The sequence below is a fragment of the Myotis brandtii genome, unplaced genomic scaffold, assembly GCF_000412655.1.
Source record: "Myotis brandtii unplaced genomic scaffold, ASM41265v1 scaffold136, whole genome shotgun sequence".
In the NCBI taxonomy this organism is placed as follows: Eukaryota; Metazoa; Chordata; class Mammalia; order Chiroptera; family Vespertilionidae; genus Myotis; species Myotis brandtii.
In genome coordinates this window covers 5,029,490-5,047,334 of record NW_005354829.1, presented here as the reverse complement: position 1 = coordinate 5,047,334, position 17,845 = coordinate 5,029,490, and the positions used below count along the sequence as shown (strand labels likewise).

General features: G+C 34.8%; 1 protein-coding gene across 13 annotated transcripts in view; it reads left to right on the top strand.

Annotated features, from left to right (window-relative positions):
* Positions 1-17,845, top strand: part of RAPGEF2 (Rap guanine nucleotide exchange factor (GEF) 2) — a 247,394-nt gene that overhangs the window by 178,694 nt on the left and 50,855 nt on the right. For all 13 annotated transcript variants that reach the window (XR_001360971.1, XM_014534998.1, XM_014534999.1 and 10 more), the window contains one exon: positions 15,102-15,233. Coding sequence is in view for 12 of the 13 variants with exons in the window: in XM_014534998.1 (XP_014390484.1) it covers positions 15,102-15,233 (132 nt within the window). In the remaining variant the exon portion in view is untranslated. The remainder of the gene's footprint in view (positions 1-15,101; positions 15,234-17,845) is intronic.

The window sequence follows — 17,845 nt, the reverse complement described above, 5'->3', positions numbered from 1 at the left end:
TGTTTTTACTGCTTATTTATTATGTCTCTCCCCGTTGAGCTGTAAGGCTTATAACAGTAGGGAACTCATCTGTTGGATTCAGTACTCTATCTGGAATATCTAGGATGTGTTAAAGTCATGAATGTGTGAGAGCTAAGTCAATAAAAAGTTTAAAAATACAGATATAGGCAAATGTCATTAAGTCAGAGTTAGTAAATAATTGTTTCACCGTGGGACGATCCCCCTTACCCCCCATGGCTAGGTAAACTTAGATGACACTGAATATGTTATAAAGACTGAAGGCAGTAAGGAGCCTTGGACATCAACCATTGAATATTTACATTAGGATTAACATTGTTAACTATCAGAATTTTATTATAATGAGTCATGAAATTCTTTAACATTTAAAATATGGAAATGGCTATTATTAAGCAGCAAACTTTCTGGTGTGAGCTGCTTTGGAATTTTGGATGATACGAAGTTTTAGACATTGAGACATTCTGTTTAGAAAGAATATTAATATGGATTATATTGAAGAGCAAACTATCTTTTTTATATCCTTCAGTGTAATTCAATGCCATAAACTAGGTAAAGGTACTTGTGTGTGTCCTTCCATGAGAACTTGACCGTCCAGCATTTTGAGAGTGATACGCTTTTCTAACAGCAATCATTATCTTACTGTACATGTATCATGAAATTGAGGTTAAAATTAATCCTGTGTTAATTTTGGTTTATACAATATAATAAACCATTACTAAAGAATTCTGAGTGATAATTTAAAGTTACATTGAAATCCAAGTTTCCCTTTAAGTTGTTTTTTTTTTTTTTTTCAGAATAGTTGTTTAAAATATTAATGCTATAATTTACATTTTAAGTTTGGAAACTATTCAAGTTAATTTTTTCCATTTCATAAAGGATTCTGGATTCTAGTTTTAGCAGTGCCATAGCTAGTTCACCTTTCTGCACTTAAGTTCCCAAAACTGTGAAATGAGGAGATTATGCTGAATGAATTTCTAAAAATCTCTCATTGTACTTTTATATAAAAACTTGCATTTGTATAATGCTTTATATTACTAGATTTCTTTCACATTTGTCCTCCATTCTTTTTTTAAATATATTTTATTGATTTTAGAGAGGGAGGGAGAGGAGAGAGAGAGAGAGAGAGAGAGAGAGAGAGAGAGAGAGAAACATCAATGATGAGAGAGAATCATTGATTGGCTGCCTCCTGCACGCCCCCCTCTGGGGATCGAGCTCTCAACCCAGGCATGTGCCCTTGGCCAGAATCGAACCTGGGACCCTTCAGCCCGCAGGTCGATGCTCTATCCATTGAGCAAAACCAGCTAGGGCTTGTCCTCCATTCATACAACTATGTTGTGATAAGGTTAGTAGGACTGACCTTATTATGACTATTTTACACTGGTGAGGAAATTGAGCTGCAACAAATTAAAATGATTTTCTTGATTCACACAGCTTGGAACTAGCCATGTGTTCTTACTATAATTTCATATTATAAACTCTGACCTCCTAATGCTTATCTTTGGTTAGGTACTTGGTCAGAATAAGTATTCATTTTGTTAAGATACTTAATAAATTACCAATCTGTAATAACTTAAGTATTTCTATAATCTAACTCCTTGTTCCTTGGGAATTTGGTTAGGCACACACATTACTCATAGGAGCCAAAACTAATTACGTGCTAAAGTATTGTAGGAATCAGTGACAGATAACTAATCACCTTTATGGGACTTTAGGTAGATGGAATTTTTATATTTTGGAAATATAGTAGTCTTACAGGAGCAAGACAGGGTAGTCCGGTAGCATAAGAGTGAAGTGGAATAATCTTTGCCAATCCCATATTACAGTGTTCTCACCTGTAATGTGAGCTTCGTTAATTTTATAAGTTCTCACTTTTGCTGAAGGTGAGTTGAAGCTATGTAACTTCTAGGTTATGGCATTTAAACTGTTTATATCAAAAGACGTTTCCAAGTTATTAGAGCATGTGTGTGTGCACACATTTGCACAGGCACACACTAAATGACACCACAGGTTATATTAAACCAGTCATAACATTCCCTAAGTGTATATTAATGCTATTCTATTACCCCGATTTAACCTATGTAATTAATACGCATACACATATGCACTTAACAGAAAAGTTCAGAAAAAATAGTTGGCATTTGAGGAAAGTAAAAGCTTAATAGAGTGATAGGATACTAAATATTGGTGTAACTTTAGGAAGAACGTGCTTTCTAAGAGAGTTGCTCAATGATTATGTAAATAAATCTTTGCAGATGACTGAGAAGGTCATGAAAAATGCTGGAGCATTGGCAGAAGTAAGGGTATTAGGAAGGAGTCTTCTTATGAGGTAATGTGTGCTTGATTGTGTCTTAGTAATTCAAGCTTTCATTTGATGATGCAGTGTCTAAGGTTTACCAGTCTAAACAAAACAAACAAACAAAAAGGAAAGGTGAAGGAAAAAGAAAAATGTATAAGACTTCTTGCAATTTACGCAGTATATTTCCTGCTGGCCCTGGGCAGTGAGTGATGCACCACAAATGTTTGGTCAATTCTCCCAAATACCCTCCAGACAAGCTAAAGCGATGAAGTTATCTGGTGTGCCAGGGTTGACAAAGAAAGCCCTTGAAAGTAAACGCTAAATTAAATGATCTTTTAAATCCTTGGAAATAAATGTTAAAATGAATATCTTTATCATTGAAGTAAAAGGAAAAAATGATATGCTAGACACATAAAATTAATAGCTATTATTTTTGTTAGTAACTTAAAAGGGATAACATATATTTATATTTTGATTTGAAGATTATTGTCTTAGTTGTAATACTCATCACGAGAAAAGTAGATGTTGTGGTAGTGTTTTAATAAATCTAGAAATGGACCATTAGAGATGGGATCTGAGATGTCTTAGAATTCAGGTAGTTTCGTGTGTGTGTGTGTGTGTGTGTGTGTGTGTGTGTGTGTGTGTCATATAGAAGAGGATTAGTGTGAGATTTTCAGTAAATAAAGCTATATAGCCAATGTACCCATAAATGATAACTTAGAATAGACACAGCTTCACAGTTGAGTCATACCCATGGTACATCCATCAAGACAAGCTATGATATCCAGTTGACAGTGTCTTGATACAAGATGTAATAAACATCATTTTCTGTTTAAGTTATGTGGAATTACTCTAAATGTTTATCAAAAAAGTAATATATATTCATATTTAAAAATTTTAGAAAAAAATGTTTTAAATTCATGATACATGCATTGTTAATGCTCAAACCCATCCAAATGACTTCCTGTCTCATTCAGAATGAAGTCCAGAGTCATTACCACAACCTTCCTCCATGATTTCACCGTAGAATATCTCTCTGTCCTCATTCCTTCTGGTCTTCCCAGAGCTTGTGCTGACCTCCTAGCTATTTCCAAAACATGCCAAGGCCACCCCTAATCGTTGGCTTTTGCTCTTGATGTCCTTGCATATGAAATGCCTATTTCCCCACTATGTATCTGCAGAGTTCAGCCATTCACTCCTTTGAAGTCTTTATTTAAATGTTAGCTTAGCAGTGAGACTGTCTACTCTCTATATCCCATATTCTACTTTATTACTTTTCAAATGACTTATCTCTGTGTGATATATTATTATCTGTTTAATGCTCTCTCCCTCCCCACCCCAACTTTGTACTGTCACACACAAATGCTAAGACATAAAGTCTATGAAATCAAGGATTTTAGTATATTCAAGCTTCCTCCTAGGGAAATTAAGTTTCATTAATTCATATTTTTAAAAAGAAAACAGCATAAATTTCAATAGAAGTTTTCTGTTTTTTTGTTTTCTCAAGCAGTCAGTCTATTCAATGAATGTTTCAGTACTCAAAATCAGTTGACTAAGTTAGGTGGCTTCTACACTTAGTTTTATATTTAACCTACTAAGCAATACTTTTTGAGAACAAAAATTATTTGGAAGCCTTATATTTTCATCATATAATATTTGTATCTTGAAATTTGAATGAATATTAGGGCTTTTCAACTCACAGGGCACTGAACAACTTTGAATATATTTTATACTACTCTTTGGTTCATAAGATGTTTAGTAATTATATTCCTTTGGCTTAGTGATATACTAGACATACCTCAATTTTACACAGATAAATATAACATATGCTTTATAAATATATGAAATGTCATATATGTTATATGTAAAGTATGTGTGTATATACATATAACTTATATGCATGTATGTGTGTATATATATATAAGATGTGTGTGTGTGTCCAGTAAATATGGTATGATTAGAACTATCCCTTTAGAAAATAAGTGAGAATATAAAAACAATTTTCTCATCTCAATATCACATCTTAGATCACAACGGTCTTTTTTAATCCTTGTCCAATGAAGTACATATCACTATTTGACTGTTTTCTTTATTATCCTTTTATTATTTGTCTCCACCACTAGTTATAAGATTCATGAGGGCAGGGAGTTTCTCTTACTGCTATATTTGTCTGCTTGAATAAGTAAAAGACTCTAATGCTTATTATCCAAATTGCACACAGTACCATGAGGTCAGGGATGTTATCTGAATCCTACCTACCTTTCCCCAAGCAATTTAGAATTTCACTATGGAAAGTTTTTCACAAATAGATCACAGAAGTTATTACAGTAATTGCATGAGTTAAGATAATGCTAGCTGTTGTATCAAACAAAAAAAACACACACACAAATACATAATTCTTCAAACACAATAGAAGTTTATATCTTTTTTGCATAAAATCCAAAACTAGCACTCGATCACTTAGTGGACAGTGTTTCGGGGATCTGGGCCTCTCCATTTTGTGGCTCAGCTCCCTAACGTTCAATGCGAAGCTCTGTTGTCTTCCAACGAGACTGTCTCGATAATAGGAGATAGGCCATAGCAGGTCTTGTTGGAAGCTTTTCATTAATGAGGTGTGGAAATGGCATATGTCACTTCTGTGTTCACACCCCAAAAGCCTTGAGCTCAATTATATTGGCACTAGAGGCCTGGTGCATGAAATTCATGCACGGGTAGGGTCCCTAGGCCTGGTGGGCAATCAGAGCCGATCTGTGGGGCGACCTGGGATGGGGGGGGATAAGGACCCGCTGGCACCCACCTTGGTTGGCCTGGGGACTGTGGGCTGGGGGAAGCTCCTGTGTTGAGCGTCTGCCCCTGGTGGTCAGTGTGCATCATAGCAACCTGTCATTCTGCCCGTTCCTCCATTTGGTCGATTTGCATATTAGACTTTTATTATATAGAAAGTATGTAACAGTAAGGGAGACTGGGAAATGTAGTCCAGCCCTGTTCCATGGCAGAAGAAGACATTGGTGAAGAGCTAGCCAGTCTCCTCCATTTTGTGGTATTTTATTGTATAGAGACTTAGGTATATTTGCCTTCAGGCGTAAGGTAGCTTTTATAATTTTTAAAGAATTCAAAAGTACTTCTGGTTAATGTTTTTAATTCCGTGTGAGGCTTTCTTCCCAAACCAACTGTTTATTTTTTATTAAAAACAAAACAAAACAAAAAAACAGCTTCGGATCCTCCATGGATCCCATAGGAATCTTTTTTTCTTTGACTTTAACCACTTATTTCCCTAACTCCATATTCCCCTGAGCACAGTCCCTTTGGAGCTCATCAAAGTTGTTGTCTAATTAGTCATAGAACTGTCTTCTGGTATTGCCAGTAACTCCCCTCACTCCCCAGGGACAGCTACATCATAGCACCAATCCCACTTGGTCATGGAAAGCAAGAGACTGACAACTCAGATTTTAGTATCACAAATTTTGCTAAAAAAAATATATTTATGGTGTCCATTTTTGCATTTGGAAATGAAGCTACTCTATATTAGTATGATGTTTCTTTAAAGTACATACTGTTGAAATAAGGGAGAAGACATGTGCACAGATTGGGTTAGAATATAACCCCAGGCAATAAATATCTAGAGTCAGGGTGCAAAGTAAAAAGGGGGTAGATTTTGGAGCCAGCTGTTTGAGTTTCCATTTCTTCAGCGGTTAGGTGCAGCATTTGGGCTCTCTATAAGTAGTAGAACAAGCAGATGTCAAATATTCAGCACATTGCTTATTACATACTAGTGGTACTTGTCCCCCAAATAATGGCGGTAATTATTACTAACATATAGAGAACATGCACAAAAGAATTTAGAATTTAAATAGGTTGAAATGCTATCCAGAAGATGATTTTTAAATTACCTGACTCAGTGCCAACAGTTGCCATGTATTTTATTGAAAACTTCTTGGACTGACTGATTCAGAATTTTTTTGGAATCCCTTGGAGAAATGTGTGCTTTTCAGATCAGTGGTTATTGATGGTTGCAAATAAATTGAAAAGGAAAAAGGGATTATGTGCTGTGTGTGTTTGGGGTGAGATGGAGTAGCTGTCACTTGAAAACCATCATAAAACTGTGTTTCTTAACAGGCAACAGGACATTTCATTTGGCCATGTGTACATGATCATTAATCAACAACCTCAGTATTTCTGTGGAAAATTATATAAAGTTTGTTTTATTTTAGGTTCCACGTAAACATTTTTATTTTGAAAAAATACAACTGTTTTTCAGATGACAAACTTTCAGTGGTTCCGATATTTAATTATAAAACTGCTCTCACTATGCCAGGTGTCTTTTTGTGGGGTGATAAAATTAGTGGATTAGTTTATATTGTAACTAACTTCGAATATGTGTGTGCATAATTTATCTTTTTATTTTAACAAAAAAAAATACTCTGCACAATAAGGAACATAAAGCAGAAATGACCTCAAGCAGTGCTAGCTTGGAATGCTTATAGGGTCACATGATGGAATGGGTATAAAGAGGTTAAAGAAGTTTTACGGTTTCCACAGATTTAATAATGCTTCCTGGATATGTGACCTCAACATTGCCAGCACAGGATATTGCTGTAACTTTTCAAGGATTAGTTCATAAAGTAAATAGTAAGTGATTTTGTAAAGACCCTGCAAGACAGATGCAAAATTGACTTTACTGATGTTGCATGGTATCATATATCAATTCAAAAAAATGATGTATCTCTAATAATTGAGAAAGAATGAACACTCATGGATGCCCCTAAAAGTGGCTTCATGACGTCAAACTCATTGATGTTGGTGATTCGGATTATAAAGTTTTAATAAATTTGTTTTATTAAATTAATATTTGAAATTTGTGTAAGCAGCTTTATTAATACATTGATATAAGCAGCCATTTGATCATTTCATCAATACCCATGAGACTTCAAGTAAACTAATAGGTTAGTAAATGTGTTACAATTGCATGCTTAAGTGTGTGTGTTTTGGAGCCAGACATCCAGGGCTGGAATCTAGCGCTGCCACCTTTTCGCTGCACGGTCTCCATGCAAATCGCTTAACTTTTCTGTGTCTTACTTCCCTCCTATCCAAAATGGTCATAATAGTACTTATTTGATACGATTGTTATAAGAATTAAATGAGCTAATATGTCCTCAGGTGCTTAGAACAGGGCCTGGCACATAGTAACGTATACAGGTGATCATATGTCCTTCTCTTTGAGAAAAATTGGTCATATCCTTACATTTTGGAATATATGGTACTTAAATCAGATCATACATTTTCTCATCATACTAAATGATTCTACTTTTCTGTTTTAAGTAACATTGGTGTTGGTTTCCTTCTAGTCAGTGCTTTCTTTCAACATCCAATAGAAAAGGCCTTCTAACACTACTTTCTTGAAAACATCAAGTTTTTAACTGATAGCCTTTCAATCAATTTATTAGTTTTGATTGTGTATTTTTCTCAACAGGAGACTTGGGTGTTCTATGTATATTCAAATATCCCCATTTCGTAAATGTATTTATTAGTTTTGATTGTGTATTTTTCTCAACAGGAGATTTGGGTGTTCTATTCAAAATATCCCCATTTCGTAAATGTTGGAATTAAATTTTAGATGCATTATAATTTGTCTAACCATAGCCATTAAACCACACCTAGTAGCCAATAAAGTTTGATTGATTTATTTGTTACTAACCCTAAAAAAATACCATGAGGGTGACCTTTTTGCCCTGGGGAGAAGGCGAGGTCACTACCACATTGCAGTAGCTATTTCTAACACATAAAACGGACTATGTTTGGACAGAAAGCCCTGTGCCAAATTCATGTAGATGAGCTATATCTTAGTATCAAATCATCTCTGTTACAGCTCCATCTAAGATATTTTTTAAAACATATATTTTTATTGATTTCAGAGAGGAAGGGAGAGGGAGAGATAGAAACATCAACGATGAGAAAAATCATTGATCAGCTGCCTCTTGCACACCCCACCCACATTGGGGATTGATCCTGCAACCCGGGCATATGCCCAGACTGGGTATGGAACCATGACCTCCCAGTTCATAGGTCGATGCTCAACCACTGAGCCATGCTGGCCGGGCTAAAACATTATTTTTAACGTACGAAAGTAGCAGAGGATTTTTGAAGTGAAGCGTGCTCACACTTGCACTTTCCACCTGCACAGGGATGTTGCTGTTCAGACTGTCCTCCAACAGCAGGTGTGCCCAGGGTGGCTAGACTAAACAGCTGTGGTTAAACCACACCTAGCTGGCAGCATGTGCCTGGGCCTAGTACATGACTATTTTGGAAGCTTTTGCAGTAAAACATGATACACAAAAGCACACAAAAGCACAAACTCCCCAAGGTGTTACCACTTTGAGAGTTTTCTTAGCTATGAAAATTTCAAATTTACCAAAGAAATTGCATTCTGAGCATATCATGACAATGAGGTTGTTTACTTTGGATATTTAGTACAGTCTTTTAAGCAATGAGCTCCTCCATATAAATATATGATTCATTTAAATATATATAAACTTTTGGGAGCGATGTATTTAAATAAACTGATATAAATATAGTGTTAGGTATGACAGTGTCAAAAATAAGTTAGTTTTTGCCCTAGTTGATTTGGCTCAGTGGTTAGAGTGTCGGCCCTTGGACTGAGGGTTGTGGGTTCGATTCCGGTAACCAATCAATGTGTCTCTCCCACATCGATGTTTCTTTCTGTCTCTCCTCCTCCCTTCTACTCTCTCTAAAAATCAATGGAAAAACTGTCTTTGGGTGAGGATTAACAAAAATAAGTAAATAAATAAAATAAGTTAGGTGTGTGTTTTTTTTTTCTCCATATTGAATTTGAAAAAGATTTGACATAAGATGACTGGACAAATGACAGGGAATGAAAAAGAAGAGTCATCTGTAAGGTCATTTCTATAGGTTATAATGATTAATCATTTGGTCATTGTATTATGTTATATTTATTTTACAGAAGAAACTAAGGTGCAGAAAAGTTAATTAACTTGCTCAAGGTTAATTTGACTTAGGAGGAAGTTGGCCAGAAGATAACTCCATATATGTCCAAAATGAGGTGTATGTCTTTCGAGGCTGGCAGGAAGCTGGGAAAGTGTTAAATTCTTACAAAAATTGTTAATTTTGGGCAGGTTTCTTTAGTAGATATAAAGCAAACTTTTGTAAAACCATTTCTGTAAAGCTTAGTCATATCAACATTTTTAAATGTCTACATGAATTTTAATGAGAAATATTATTAGATTTCTCAGTTTATTAAGTTATCTCATGACACTTGGCAAAACTTTGTTTCTTGCCTTTATATATATATTTATACACAAAAAAAAATTGTATGTAGTGCAAAATCTTTCTCTTTGCTTTATGGAACACTGATGAATGCAGTCCTCAAGGATGAGTATTTGATCTAGAGCATATCTTAAGAAGGTATAAGGGAAACATACATTAGTTCTGATGAATAGTATTCAGGAGTCCAAATGTTTACTTTGGTGTTCGTAAAGAAATATGATTTAAAGAAATAAAGGTTGACTATCCTATGTAATAAAGGGCTAATATGCAAATAATCATTTGGTCATTGTATTATATTTATTTTACAGAAGAAACTAAGGTGCAGAAAAGTTAATTAACTTGCTCAAGGTTAACTTGACTTAGGAGGAAGTTGGCCAGAAGATAACTCCATATATGTCCAAAATGAGGTGTATGTCTTTCGAGGCACTGGCAGGAGCCTCCCCCGCCTCCACAGCAGCACTAAGGATATCCGACTGACGGCTTAGGCCCGCTCACCAGGCCTCTAGTATTATATATAAAATGGTTTTTTAAATGAGCCACTAAATAATAGTCCTGCCTTTTCAAGCTGTATGTAGGAACAGCTCAGTGTCAGAACTAGTAGTATCTACAAAGATCAGTAGTAAAAGCAAAAGTGTGTGTGTGTATGTGTGTGTATGTATGTGTGTGTGTGTATGTCTGTGTGTGTGTACACTCAGAGAGAAAGAAAATGTGAACTACTTTTAAAATATAACGAGTTCTGAAATGGGAAAGAGAGTAGTGTCTGTGGCTGGGTGACTTTGGTCTAAACTCCTTTCTGGGAGTAACTCAATAACCCACTGGCATCTAGTCTGAGATTCCAGCTACAGGAATTCTAGAGCTGGAAAGGAGCAGTGTCTTACACAGAGTCTAGCAAATGATAATTTATAGCTAACACACTTTTGTGGTGATTCCTGTGTGCCAGGCCCTACTCCAAGTGCTTAGGCTCAGTCATTCATTTAATCCTCACAACACAGGTTTTCAGTAAATGATGAATGAATGGAAAATGTAGGAGACTGTATTTTCACTAACACCTCAAAGAAAAATAAGAAATTTCTTGCAGAGCTTGAAAACATGAGCATAAAGAACACTCACAAAACTCCAGTGATGATATGGGGAAAATAGTGTTCATTTGGGTAAATTCTTAGTTTTTAGACACTAAGTGTGGTATTTAATTTACCTTAGGTAGTGTTCATCAGTGTGAACTGCCAGGGATGATTTGGATAGATTCCAAAACCTCGTGTGTTTTGTTGTAACTGTTTCTTGAAATAAAGTGATTCTAAGGTTAGTTGAGAAAATTTTCAGTTAAATACCGTAAATTTCAACTGATGGTGGCAGTATTTTTTTGTTTTGATTTCTAACTATTGCATTTTTCAGCATTGTGATAATGATGCACTATAGAACATGAAACTTACATTTCTATTACATGTCCAATAATATACTGACTCTTCCTCATTGAGCTTGAAAACATGACCATAAAATCTTTGGGGGAAGAAGGGAAGCCTCGCTCATTTTTACTACATTATTACCACCTGAGGAATTTTACCAATTCAACAGAGTATTTACTTAGTGGTATCAGAAACATCAAGGCATTCACACTCATTGTACTTCTGTTCAAAAATAGAGTTTATTGATTAGCTAGTAACTTTATAAATGCCAATCATTAATTAATAAATCAAAGATTATCAAATGCCTGTTCATATATGAGACTTACATTTTTTGTGTAGTACTTCTTTAAATCTAATTGTTGTAGCATCCCTGTTTCTCCCCCAAAAGACAGCAAAACAAGATATTGTATAATTAGTACCCAGATTTACAAAACTATGATTAATTTTAAGTTTTAGATAACTTTATGCATTTAAGAATCTGATTTAAATATTACTGTTGTTTGTTATGTAGTTAGTAATGTTTATGGTTAAACTATGATTTAGTCATTTGTCTAACAGTAGTTTATTATAGTTGTGATTCACAAGTACTGTATTTTTCAAACCTAGGTTGCTTTATCCAGGAAAAATTTAATCAAATTTTAGAATGAAAATATTTAAATAAAAAATATAAGATCTCTTGGCTGTGAAATATATTGATGTTAAGATAAAAAATGTATAAAATGGCCCACCCAGTGTGTCTCAGTGGTTGACCATCCACCTATGAACCAGGAGGTCACGGTTCAATTCCTGGTCAGCACATGTGGAAACCTTGATCCCCAAATAGGGGGCTTGCAGAAAGCAGCTGATAGATGATTCTCTCTCATCTTCGATGTTCCTGTCTCTCTCTTCCTGCCTCTCTGAAGTCAATAAAAACATATATTTTTTTAAATGTTTTAATTTTCCCTTTAATTATTTAATTATTATTTAATATGATTTAGGTAATTGCTATATATAGTACCAGTTTTAAAAAAATTTTCACAAATTTATTCTTATAAATGGTATCTAGAGTCTGATAATTCATTATCAGACTAGAGCCCCATTTTAATCTGAAATTTGATATCATACTGCTAGTAATTTAAATAGGCACTGGGTCAAGCCTAGAAAAGTTGGGTATAGGTAAGTCGTATTGTCGTTGGCATGTTGTGCCCCCCCCCCCTTTTTGGTATATTTTACTCAGACCGTCAGTTACTGCCTCCCTAGGTTCTGTTACCCTGTTGCCCTCAGGTTTAAACATGGGTGCCTGTGCTAGCGTTTGCCCCTGACTCCCAGTCCCTATGTAGCTCATTTGCCTCTTGGACCCATTTCTCCTAGGCATGGGCGCTGTCTCTTTTCTATTAGTGTTGTGGCTGGGCCAAGTCAGTGCATTTCAGGCTCTTTTCTCTAATGGAAACAACTTCCAACTTTCCCCCATTCAGTAACTTGGCTGATGTGTACTGTCAACAAAATTTAATCGTGATACTGTTATCCCAATGTATGGGAAATATTTTAAGCTTTTGTAAACATAACATCTGTTTACTCAAGTTTAATGTTGCATCATTTCAAAGAACATAGGAGGTGTTGGGGAAATAAAATCCATGTTTGAAATATGGATTTATTTTATTCTCTTGTGCATAAAACCTATTTCAATGACTTTTTGGATAGTAGAAATCACATTTGGAATTGGGGATGCCTTATTCACCTTGATATTCCCTGTTCTTAACGAAGTGTCTGACATAGGTACTCAGTAAGTATTTATAATATTAGAATTGAAATCTTAACAATGAAAATATTTCTTCTTTTCTTTTTAACAGTCTTTACGGTTCTTAGCTTAACATAGCTATGTAATTCTGGTATTTGTGGTTGGAAATAGGCATAGAGAAGTAGATTGTGGTCTATATAAAGGCTGGACCCATGTCCCTCTGTTAGATTTAGAGTTCTTGTAACTGCTATTGCCTTTCACAGAGGGAATTCTTAGGAAAGATGACTGGCTGATGGATACTTAACAGAAGAGTCCTATGAGACTTGAATAAATACTTATTTAGTGACTGAAAATTCATTAGATAGTTACATCTTCATTTGATATATTTAAGTTAATTTTTAAAAATCATACTACATACACATGTCTACCTGACTCATGTCTATAAAAGATAATCAGTAGAAAGCATTTTTGTGGTCTGTAATTGCATGTATCGATTGATGCCTTTTAAAATCATTGAGCCGTTGAGTAATGTTCCCCAGTTGCCTTCTGCAGTGAGTGACTGGATTAAATGCAAATGTAGGTAGAACAATGTAGGCTTTTTATCCTAGCTTTGAACACATTGTTTTAATATCTGATATTTATCACTGAGCTACATGTAAAATCATAATCATTAATGCATCTCTGCACATTTCTATTTTTGAATATTCCTGTAGAAATCCTGCAAATATTTCACTATCCCACATTGTGAATAAAACATATACATTCTTAATTTAGAGGTATATGCCTATCTATTTCTTATAGGAAAATTGTTATTCTCCTAAACTTTATCTGACATTTTACAACACCTTTAATTATTTGTTTAAAAAAACACTCTTAGTGATACACATTATGTTTGTAATGATTTCACACATTTCAATAAACGTCTTACTTCTCTGAGCTTCTCCAACATATGTTTTTATCCATTTACTTGACATGTCATCATATGTCCCCAAATAAATTCATATTTAAATCTTCCCTTTGGATACCTTGTCTCTCATGAAGTTCAAAAATACTCTGTATAGACTATCTTAAATGTTACTATCTTAATCTGCTTATTGGGTCGTGTCTGAATGATTGTGGAATGTAAATACATTTTGCCTCTTTGTTTGGGACTTGGAGGTGTCAAACCCACTGGTCATTGTTGTAAACCTGAATCATCTCCCTTGTGTGGTTAATTCTAAACTATGGAATGGCATTTTAATTTTTGAGGGGGAGAAGGGATGAAGTCAAAGGAAAAGAAGGGAATGTTATTTTATTTTGACAATTAGTTTATGTATTTATTATTATTCAACAGCTAAATAGGACCAATATGCAGGCAGGAAAGAGAATGTTATTAGGATTGCCTTATGTTAAAGTTAGCATATATTTTGAAATGCCATGTGTATTCTTGGCCAGTAGTATTATAAGTGTGGTATCATAGATAGCATCTTTTTTGTTAATTCAAAATAATTGGTAATAACTTATAAGAGCACAAGATACTTAAGGGCAGTATTTTCTTAGTGTCTCATTCACTGATTAGCACATAGTAAGAGGAAGAGGACTCCATAAATACTTGCTCATTAGGCAAATGTATGAGTGCTTTTGTTTTCAATGCATTTTCTCAGTTATATGGGAGAGTGGTGGAAGCACTTGAGGGATGCTTAGTGAATCTGTTCAATAGAGGTTACATTTATTTACGGTTTAAACATGAACAAGTAGAAAGTTGATATTTATGTGTGTTTGTATAGATAAGTAAATGTTGTCCATAACTTTTTCAATTCTAAGTTCTTTGAGAGCATTCTTTTCTGACTTCTCCATAGAGACTAGCAGTTACTTGTATAATAATATACTTCATCAATTCTAAGATGCTTCATTTTTTAAATCTTCAAATATTATTGGGGGATATAAAAAACCTTCAGTCTTTTTTTCTTATTTAAGCTGTCTCTTGTCACAAAGTTGCATTTGTGATGGCTAACAAGTAGTAGTAGTAGTAGTAGTAGAAGTAGTAGTAGCAGACTGATTTGCTCTTGGTGTGTAATTTGACATTTTTATTTTAATTCATTGAATTAAATGCTTACCTGACTTCATCTTAATCACCACACCCACCTATTTACACGTTGAATTTGGCATTATTTGAGGTTCATTGAATGCCCATGAACTTTCAAATTTTCTTTTGTGATTTTTGGTAAATAGGACAATCTTCAGTAATTTCTGAATTTTAAAAAATGAAGGATCTTTCTTAATAATATATTTGGCTAAATAATGTACAGTATAATATCATTTTTAAATCTCTTTTTGGAATTCTTGATTCAAATTGTAATTCTGGTTTTTTCTGCTCCTTCCATAGCTTCCTGCAGATTTCACAAAACTACACCTTACTGATAGCCTCCACCCACAGGTGACCCACGTTTCTTCTAGCCACTCAGGATGTAGTATCACTAGTGATTCTGGGAGCAGCAGTCTTTCTGATATCTACCAGGTAAGAAGGTGTTTTTCTTGTCATTTGCTTCATTTTCATTCCAAGGAGCTTTATGGTTATTCATTGATAGAACCTTTAAAGTAACTATATGTGTATATATTGTGTGCATCCACAGACATAAAGTGTTAATGTTTATGCTTCACACAGACATATAGTATGTTGTAGTTTGTTTTAAGAAGTGAACTACTATCTAATTGTATTTGCCTCTAATATCACCAGTTATCAGAACTTTTAATAGAATTGTTACAATGGAAATGTTCCTCTGGACTTTAAATATTAATTTGAGTATAGATGTATTGGGTTTGTGACTTTTTAAACTAAAATTGTAAGGGATATCTGCATAATTATGCTTTTATGGTAAGTTTTTCTTATTGAAGTCTTGGGTATGACAAAAAAGGAAGAGATTATTAAGATTAGATCATTGTTTTTCTTACCTATAGATGTAGTCACATGTTCAAAATAAATTTTTATGATACCGATGAATAGAAAAGAAACTGGAACTATGGAATTTAAAAAAATGTTTTAAAAGCAAAATAATTTTAATTGCTAATAATTCATTGAGTTAGAAAATGCAAATTTAGGAAAAGTGACTAAAATATACCAAAAAAGACCCTTTTGGTGGGGTCTTTATATTACTGATAGAAGTGTAGAATAATTTTTCTGAGAGGTTGGGAGGAGAGGAATTCAAGAGCACAGTGGGATAACTAGCTGTAAGAAAAGAAACCCTCTTTTGTTTTAAAAGGGACATACCATGGTGGGTTTGGAGTGGGAAGTTTAGAAAGAGTTCCTATCTAATGGCTTCTATTATTCTCTTGAAGAATTGAGTTCATTTGTTGAGAGTGAGAGGTTTGGCTGATGGAGAGATTTAAGGAGAGAGAAGTTTTGAAACAGCCAGTTTCAGAGAGTAGGAAAGCAAATTGACTAGGGCAGTGCAGCTCAATTGAGTTGGTGCCCTAAAATACAGAACGAATTTCCTCTGCCCTTTTAAGTAATTTTCTCTACACAAAGAAAGCAAAGATTTGGCTTCACTTGTGACTGAAGTTTCGTTATATGAGTGTAATATAAAGACGGATGGAGCAACATGCCAGGCTCTTTCTAGCTGCAGAGCTTTGTTTTTGCCTTCTGCCTGGAATGATTTCTCCTTACGTGATCTTTTTTTTTAGTCTTCTTTTTTAAGTACTATTTTCTCTGGGTTTTTTAAAAAAATATATTTTATTGATTAACATGCCGGCCGCGAGTGTGACATGCTTGCCCTAGGTCACCCCTCATGACCTCTCGGAGGAAGCCAGGTCTGCCCACCTCATCTATTAGAGCCTAGCCAGCCCCCGAGGAGCCTGCCATCCCAGGAGAAGGGAGTGGCGGTCAGTGAGGAAGGTGCCACGAGGCCAGGGGCTGCTCCACCTGCCGACAAGGTGCCAGTGACCTGTCCTCAGGTCCTACCCTCTCCCAAAGCTGACCCCTGACCCTTAGCTGGTTTACTCTGGGCTGCATGTAGTCCAGCCGTGGGCAAACTACGGCCCGTGGGCCGGATCCGGCCCGTTTGAAATGAATAAAACTAAAAAAAAAAAGACCGTACCCTTTTATGTAATGATGTTTACTTTGAATTTATATTAGTTCACACAAACACTCCATCCATGCTTTTGTTCCGGCCCTCGAGTCAAAAAGTTTGCCCACCCCTGGTCTAGAGCCTAGTGTACTGCCAGAAAATCATGGCCATGCAGTACAAATGCGTTTAATGAATGTGATTGAAATATTAAACTAGGAAATATTAGCTGAAGGTGTGAGAGCTAGAGATAGAAAGTAAGAGTCTTGAAGATCATGCTTCAGTTTTCTTAAAAAAGGGTTACCTTGAAAGCAGGTGGAAGCAGATGGAAGATGGATAGAAACAAAACAAATAGAAAGCAGAAATGGCTAAGTTGGTGATATGAGACAATACAGTTTCCAGCCTTGATAAGGTCCTGGCTAAATGGTGTGATTAGCAGAGCAATGACTTAGGTGGACTGGAAGTAGTTGTACAGAAATAGATCAATAGAACAGAGAGTTCAAGCAAAACGGAACTGGTGTGTAGGATTGTTGTAATAGAGGAAACCTCACAAATTAATGAAGAAAGTGATGAATTTTTCAATAAATGGTCTTTGGGGTGGAGGGATCATTTTATAATCTCACTTTTTACCATAATTAAGATTAAATTCCAAGAATTATCAAATTCTTAATGGTATAATGAATGGTCAAAAAATTAATAATTATAAGATCAACTGAGACATGTAAAGTCAGACTATAACTCTCTTATGCAAATTAGTAAGAAAAATACTCAGCTCATAATATAACAATATTCAGAGGGCACGAGTAGGTAATTTGCAGAAGAGAAGATTCAGTATCTATACCTTAAAACATTAGTAATTGAGTATATGAGGATTTAAATATGAAACTATTTTTTCTATCAAATTAGCAGACTTTCTTATAATAAATATTTACAGATAGACATTCTTTATACCTATTAGGATTGTTAATTTTTGGAAAGAAACCTAACAATTTACATTAAGAGCTTTAAAGAATTATTCTTTTCTTTTAGGTATACACATATTTTTAAACCCTATATTGAAATAAAAATG